The following is an 8,574-nucleotide window of genomic DNA, read 5'->3' on the forward strand; positions in this document are numbered from 1 at the left end:
TTTATAGCCAAATTAGTCATTGTATAATCAAATTTGTACAATTTATAAACATGGTGGCTGTTTTTCGTTGAATAAACCTGGAGAGTGACATTTAAAGGAGGGTTAAAAATCTTTTTTTGTCCTTAGATTCTACACAATATTTTCACTTTGATCACTAATAAATAATTGTACTCAAATTGGTTACTATATTAACCCAAATAACAAATAACCATATATGCTTCGTATTAACTATTCAGCCCAAACAAATCAATATATTTGTTTCTGTCACGTGGCGGGAATAGACCGCGGCTGTTTGCAGGAAAAACAGTAGGCCGTCCCACATCTGATACTTGTTTCCACGCCGTTCGTCTCATCCCCCTACCTCTCTCTCTCTCTCTCTCTCTCTCTCTCTCTCTCTCAATCGCTTCGCTCCTCTCTGAGTATTCAGCCACGCACGACTTCATATCCGCCGTCGCCTCCACCGACGCCCTCTCTGAGACGTCACCCATCCCTCTCTCCCAGTCTCTGATTCATAGATATTAGAGATGGATGCTAAAGCCAGGAATAAGGCATTGTTTCGTGCTAGATTGAATGCCCAGAAGAAGGAAAAGCGCGTAGACTCTCCTCTTGTACGGTCAGTGCTCACACCTCCTCTTTTCCAATTTTGCTTTTACACAGACGCAGACACACACACACACACACACACACACACACACACACATATATTATTATTTGTAACTGGGTACTACATATTTGTACTTATAAGAACACAAATAAAGTTTTTTAGACTAAGGACTTTCAGTTTAATGTAATATTATCATTTAAATTGCATTCTGTAGAACCCTCTTCGTAAATTTTGTTTTCAATTTATGTTTTCGAAACATAAATTGATTATTTTTAGTATTTAAAATTGGGACCCCTAATGTGCATTTGTTTAAAATACTTAATTTCATTTTTTAAGTAGTAGTTTTCTAGTTAAAAGAAAAGTTAAGCAGTGTTTATTACTGTTGGTTCTGTCAGAGTCTTGAATGTTTAATTGGTTTCATGTTAGAAAATCATGCTCTCAAATTTTGATCTTGTTAAAACTTTGAGGTAATCAAGCACGAAGTATGAATTTGGTTTAGCAGTCCCTTTGAACTGTTTACAAATGCATTATTCTGTTCTAGCTAGTAAAATATAATTTGTTAAGTAGTATCTAATTCCTTAATCATAATTTGAAATGAACCTCACGAGAACTCGTTGGGAATCAGCAAAGAAGATGCGGATTATGGAATGTCAAACAATCTTACTTTTATCTTTCCTGATTGTATCTAGGAATTTGTTATGTATACTATCTTTCCTTTACCTTTTATTTGATTTTTTCACTTGTTACTACATCTGATATCTTGTTTTCTACTGATGAAGCTGATTTGTATATTTAAATTGCCAAGACAGAGTTTCTGACTGCTTCATCCCTTTCGTGTGATACATACAGGTATAATGAATCTGACCAGCCCGTATGCAGGGTTTGTGACATCGCTCTGAAATCTGAATTTCAGTGGGAAGCACATCAAGCATCTCGTAAACATCATGAGGTGATAACATTCATATAGTACTTTCCTAATCATAGGATTAAGCAACTAAGAGACCTACAAACATCTTGTAATATGGAAAATCCAAAGTTGATATGAAAGATCTAAGTTTTTTTAACTAATATGAATAGGAGAATGCATCAATTTTTCCTGCTTCTTAACAGTTATAGAAATAACACATTTGTTGTCAATCAAATCATGTATTGTGATGTTGGAACATTACAATACTGTTGAATTCAATAACACCATTTTAGCTCTTGAAAGGTGGTTTTGTTACCATCTTGAATGGTTCCCTCTATCTTGTTGCTCAGCAGTCTAGGTCTCATCCCATCCCTTTAAATGTAGGCAAATAATCTTGTTCGGTTACTTCTTATTTCTCGTATACTAATTTGGCTTGGATAAACCCATACATTAAATCTATATTTGGCAGAAAGAGGAAGCATTTCCTTCTGTTAGACTCTCTAGATTTGAACCTGGGATGCCATAAATATAGATGTGTTTCCTTTTTCTTTATCTTTAATTTAGTTATCTGACTGAGTATTACTGAAGTGATGTTTCTATCGCAATAGGCAATAAATAATCTCAAAGCTACAGCAGCTGGACTAAACCGAGTCAACAACGCAAAAACTGAAGTCCATCCAGAATTGTCCAAACCTGAGCCTGAACATCCTCCGGAGTTGCATATCCTAAGACCTGAACGCTCTACAGAATTGCCTAGACCTCAAACGTCATCTGGCCTTCCTCCAGATTTTTTTGACAACCATGAGGCACAAAAACGAAATACTGGTGAGAATCTATTTCGTTTATATTACTATTATCACCACCCTATTGCTTAGTTTGATTGCCTGAGGAGTAAGGGCTGTATCATCTTGTATAGAGGATACAGACTTATATAAGGGAGAGACTGTATGTACTAGCCTGTTTGCACGGGTGTAGCTTGCTCTTTCATTTATTTACAGACTTATATAAGGGAGAGACTGTATGTACTAGCCTTTTTGCACGGGTGTAGCTTGCTCTTTCATTTATTTGAACAAAAGGAGGATAGTTCTACTCAACTATGCAGAATTCAGTTGTTGAAAAAGATTTATGTAGTTAGCCAAGGGAAAGAGTAAGAAACGGGGTCGAGGGTGAGTGCATTCAACTTCTTGCTTTCCAGATTACAAATATAAGTGTAGCACTCCTTATGAATATAGTTATTCCAAAATGTGTGTACAATCCAAATCTTTATAATATTTTGTCTTTTTTTGCATGGGCTTTTATCACAAATGGTCCCCGAGGTTGGCAAAATTATCACACCTTTGGCCCTTTATCTTATTTTCTGATATTATTGGTCCTCTATGTTACACCTCACACATCAATTTGGTCCTGCTGTTTAGGTTCTGTCAAAATTTCTGTTAAATTGATGATGTGTCATGTATGTGGTGCCCACGTATCCAATGAGATAATGACACAGGGATCTAAATAAAAAATAAATTTTTAAAAAAATTGGTTTAACATTAAAAATCTAAAAAAATTAGAAACTAAATAAAGAAAATAAAAAATAAAAACTGCAGCAACTCTCCCCCTCCGCCCCTTCCCCTCATTTCCCTTCTGTCTCTCACCCTCTATTTTTCTCTAGCCCCACCCAAGAAGGGACGAAATTAACCAAAATTTAAATAAGAGAGAGAGAGAGAGAGAGAGAGAGAGAGAGAGAGAAGGGAAGAAGAGGAAGAGGAGGGAGAGAGAGGCAAAGAGTGGATCTACGAAAGGGGGAGGGGTTGGCAAGGGGGGATGCTGACGTGTATTTTTGTTTTTGTTTCAGTTTTAATATTTTTTATAAGACTTAATTTTCTTTTTTTAAAAGGATTTTAAGTTTTAAAATATTTAAAATATATCATATATTGTATTTAAAGCCACGTGGTCACATTGCCAATTTAACAGAAATTTTGAAGGAACCTAACGGCATGACCAAATTGATGTGTGAGGTGTAACATAATTAAAGGACCAATAATGTCAGGAAAAAACATAAAAGGACCAAAGGTGATAATTTCACCAACCTCAAGGACCATTTGTGATAAAAACCCCTGTTTGCATTTCTGTTGCTAGGCATATCCTAAGTATGCTTTATTGCTTTCCTCGTTGTGAATACTTTCTTATTGAGGAGATCCTCTCAGTCTCAGGTAATATAATAAATAATAAGTGATAATTGTATTGATGGACACAGAGTTTCACAGCACCTGTGTCCTCAGCCAAAATGTAGAAAATATCTGTGTAGGATAGCATCTGAAGCTGTACAACTAGTTTTTGAATTCATTGATGGCATTAGTTATATATAGGCAATTACCTATCTCCTTACTTTCAGAATTTTGTGATAATTGGCTGCTCTGAAGAGTTGAGCCCTTGCACTTATGGTGGATAGCCTGCAACTTTATGATTGGATTAGTTACACAGTATTTCTTTTACTATTACATATAATTAGGTGAGTGTATAACTTATAAGCTTATTCCAAAGAAGTCCTATGGCTGCCCTACCAAAAAAAGAGTTCTAGTTGAGCAGTTTTACTCTTCATGCAGCCCTAGAATTAATATATTGCAATAGATGATTGTAACTGCTTTTGGTTTGCCTAACTGGAAAAAAAATTCAGATACGCTTGTGTGGATCTTCTCCTAATTTATGTTTCTGTTCTTGGAGGAAATATAGATTAGTTGTTACTTCATGATTTAAGATTCCAATAGTTTTTTCTCCTATGAAGCAAATAAGAGAATAATAAGTTGTGCTTACTTGAAAAATTAGCATAATTGAATAAATAATTTTTTTTTGTCTCCCATTAATTGTTTTGGTTGACGAAGCATATTAGGAGCTTAATTGTTTAATTTACATGAAGTCACTTTTTATATCAAGGTTTTGGGACTCAATTTTATGATATGATATCTACCAGTTGCAGTTTTTTTCCCATATTATAAAATTGTGGATAATCTTGTTAAAATGTGAATCTGCTTGTTGTTTGATTTGCTTAACATTATTTTTAAAGAACTTTTGATTATCAGTAGAATATTTTCTGGCCTTTTAGCTTACCTGCTCTATGTCTTTTAAGTTGTTTGTTTCATGTCCTGTGGTTGGATAAAAACACTCAGTTGAGATTAGGCTTGAACCCCTTGATCTTCTTCTTGTTGGGTGCTCTTGGAGCGGAGTGGGTGATTCCTAAAGGGTGTTTTGAGCTCCTTAGTATCTATCTGAGGGTTTCGGGGAAGGGGAAGAGAGCTGGAATCCTTCGCGATTGTCTAGTTCACGCTATTTTCTGGAATATCTGGATGGAGCGAAATCGAAGAATTTTTCAGGGTCATATAGGAGTTAAGGGTTGAGGAATTATGGGACAGAATTAAATTTTGGGCATCCCTTTGGGCTTCGGTTTCGGGGCAGTTCAAGGACTATCACTACTCTACCATCATGAGAGACATGATGGCAGTCTTAAGATGATTTTACTGAAGTTTTGTGTTTTTTGTGTTTTTTAATTACAGAATTTTTTCAATCTTAGTAGGTCAGACACTCTTTATTTTTGGTCTTCTTGTTTGATCGAGGATTTTTCCCCTTGATTATCAATACAATGTTTCTATTCAAAAAAAAATATTACGTCTTTTTTCGGGAGGAAGAATATTTATAAGCCCTACATTAGAATTCTCCACCGATACACACCCACCAGATTAATTCTTAATCCATAGAATTCAAAAAGCATATTTCTCATGCAATTTAGCCCAATAGTTTGTTTTATTAGTTTAACCCCTAACTTGATATGACTAAAGTACCGATAGGCCTGAGATTTTTAACTTTTTTTTCTCAACTGAAAATTTTTTATGTTGATTTTTTTCTTGGAAAGTTCCAATTAAAACTGCAAATTTTCTCTTGCTTATTGAAAAACAACTAGATGTGTAAATACATGATTCGTGTATGTTCTTGCTCCTCGTTTTCTATTAGTACAATGATTTATTTGATAAATAAAATGCTAAAAAAGTACAATTCCCACCATCAATAGTTTTTCCTGCTTTCATTACATCATTAGAAGTATATGAAATTAAAAATGTTAGCACTATAATCTAATTAACCCCAGGGTCATTGAGATGTAACCAAGCTAATAATCAATGATGGTTGAGACTGGAGAAGATATTGGCAATGGGGTTTGAATTGTTATTGAAATTTTGAAATAGCGAAACAAATTTTATTAGTGGAAAAACTGAAAACAAATTGGTGTCCCCCTCATTAAGCCTCTTTCTTCATTCATAATCAAGTGAATCAAGTGAAGGAAACAAGAAACTCCACTAAAATTTTCAATTCCACAAAAAAAAAAAAACTCACAACAATCCTTTTTCAATAGTCCTTTATTTTATGACATTTAGTTAATATCACGCCTTTTCTTTAATGCCATTAGGCCAAAAACAAACAGTTCGGCTTTCTTGTTTGATTATACAGTTTTTGGGTTTTATGAATCAATTCTTAAAGTTATGTTTGTTATGGTTTTGATATGTGCCTTTTCTTACTCGGGTAATTTTCCCTTTTCTTGTTGTTGTAGACAGTAATTAATCTTTCCTTTTGGAAAACCAAATCTTTTGTGTCATATGTAGCTGCCTAGATGAAATTGGATCATTTATTTATGTTGTTCTGATATTGGCACAATATGGTGTCATTCTAGAGCTTAATTTTTTGTGGTTTACATTAAAATGATGTTGGTTTGGTCATATGTACAATACCAGAACAAAAAATCTAAGTAGAGGATTTGAACTCTGCCTGGAAGGCAATTTTTTGGATTTAGTTTTTGAACTGTCAGTCTATTTCTTTTTTTTTATGTTTTAGTGATTGATTAGTCTTTCTAACTTAACAATATCGTCTTAGGAACAGACTCTATCACAGTGGCAGAGACTGATTCATACAAAAAGATTGAGACGAGAAAAACTGAGCCTGCCAGGGACCTTACACAGACATCATCACAGATTGCCAGTTCAGAAGCTAAGCAAATAAAGGGAGCTCTTCCTGAGGGCTTCTTTGATAACAAGGAAGCTGATTTATCTGCACGGGGAATAAAGCTTGTTAAGCCAGATGTCAAGTAAGTACACTGTTATTATTAATAACTCCTAGATTATAATGGTGTTATTGTCTTAAAAGTTCTCTTATTTGTTTTTATTTTTCTAGTTTCTAGTCTAGTATGTATTTACTCCCAAAGGTTATTGGTTCTAAATTCCATTCTAGATATACATAGAAGTTCCAAAGTCCGGTAAATATACATGTTCATGTTAAAGGGATTCTGAAAAGGCTTAAAGAGTTCATAATTTGAATCTTCATAACTTGGGAAGTTTGTTATTTAAAATTTTTAGTTTTTGCAATATTGTCTTGAATATGCTGTTGGTCTCTTAGTGTCTTTTAAATTGTCGGGTGCAGTTGTCATCTTTTAATGTCACTTTATTTTATTTTATTTTTCCCCTCTTGAAGTAGGTTTAACATGAACACATTGTGACCTTGAATTTGTGTTTAACTGTTGGGTAGAGATGAGTACAAAGAATTTGAAAAGTTGATCCAAGAGGACTTGAAGGAGGTCGATAATAGGTTGGAAGAAGAAGAGGTGAGCGCTTTTATATCCTTGCACTATTGTTTGTACTACATGAGGTTGATTTGCACACAAACTCATATCATTCTCGTCATTGCAATTGTGCCACAGATTGATGCCGCTGAGATGATAGAAGAGGCTGAATCAGTAGAGCAAAGGTGAGTTCAGCAAATAAAGGTGCCGTGCTTTGATTTTATACATTCTTTTCTTTTTTGTTACTCTATTTTCCTCATTGTAAACTTTTACCTTCTTCGTTCTCCTTTCGCTCAGGACATATCGGGAGAAAGTAGAATTGTTAAGAAAGAAGAAAATGGACTTGAAGGCTGCGAGTGCTTCCAAGCGCAGAAGAGTTTCGGAGATTGTTAAAAAGGAGCCCAGTCATGATGAGTCATCAAGTGATAGTGACGGTGATGAGAATTTTGCAGTGGATTGGAGAGCTCAACATCTTTGAATGCTCTTGGTCTGTAGGATCTGTTCTTGACATGTTCAAAACCAGACAATGTAATGTGCCAATGACTGGCTTTGGAACCTGTAGGTTCTTTGGTGCCAAAATTGGAAGCTTTGCTGAGGCTATGTGCAATTGGGAGTTTGTGAAGGTGAAAGTAAACATGTATACCGAACTCATTTGGGCATCCTCACCATGTTGCATGCATTTAAAAGAAGTGAGAAAAAAAAAAAACACACGCATTTTCCCGTTGACATACTTATTTACAGCTTCAACCCAATCCATTCATCATCCATGCTTAATTTGTTGGGAATTCTTTTTGGCCAATAATTTGTTGGGAATTTACAATGCTATTAGTAGATCTCAAGGTTTCTCAATAAAGTCCAAGATGGCAAGATTTCATCAAATTAATTCGTGGTTAGTTGTGCCATCAATGAAGATTATATATCCCCCACTTCTTAAGTTCAATTTGGCATGAAACCAATTGACAAACACCATCATGATCTGAAGAAAAAAAAGAAGGAAATAAGCCATTGACCAAATTCATATGTGAATAAATAGTACGAGACATTCTGAGAGAGGGAAGCTGTTGACCTTGTTTTCCTTTTCATGGGTACTCTATGAATCTATTGACAAGAAAAAGTAATGGCACAAAGAAAACCAATGAATTAGGATTAAGGAGTCAAAGAATGCCAAAGCCAATTACATTAAATAGAATGCCAAAGCTAGTTACACCAATGTGAACCCAAAAATGTGTTCAACCTAATGCAACACAAAAAGGCATAGAGCCTACTACAATTATTAAACTCACGAAAGGCATAAGGCCCACATAACAACATGAAGCCCACATAAAGGCAAAAGCCAACAAAATACAACACATACTTAGGAAACCCTAAGACAAAGAACACGAAAGGAATAAGGCCCACATAACAACATGAAGCCCACATAAGGGCAAAAACCAACAAAATACAACACATGCTTAGGAAACCCTAAGACAAAGAACACAA

General features: G+C 34.9%; 1 protein-coding gene across 2 annotated transcripts; it reads left to right on the plus strand.

Annotated features, from left to right (window-relative positions):
• Window positions 1-357: 357 nt before the first annotated feature.
• LOC117617288 (zinc finger protein 830) lies at window positions 358-7,825 on the plus strand. 2 transcript variants are annotated; one of them, XM_034346615.1, is made up of 7 exons: window positions 358-613; window positions 1,454-1,553; window positions 2,120-2,336; window positions 6,414-6,624; window positions 7,062-7,137; window positions 7,234-7,280; window positions 7,393-7,825. In XM_034346615.1, the coding sequence occupies exons 1-7, from the start codon at window positions 525-527 to the stop codon at window positions 7,571-7,573; spliced, it is 921 nt and encodes a 306-aa protein (XP_034202506.1). In that variant the 5' UTR covers window positions 358-524; the 3' UTR covers window positions 7,574-7,825. The 2 variants fall into 2 exon arrangements, with proteins under 2 accessions (XP_034202506.1, XP_034202507.1); XM_034346616.1 differs by having other exon boundaries at window positions 7,234-7,299; window positions 7,393-7,485.
• The last annotated feature ends 749 nt before the right edge of the window (window positions 7,826-8,574 follow it).

Source organism: Prunus dulcis, chromosome 2, assembly GCF_902201215.1.
Source record: "Prunus dulcis chromosome 2, ALMONDv2, whole genome shotgun sequence".
Lineage (NCBI taxonomy): Eukaryota > Viridiplantae > Streptophyta > Magnoliopsida > Rosales > Rosaceae > Prunus > Prunus dulcis.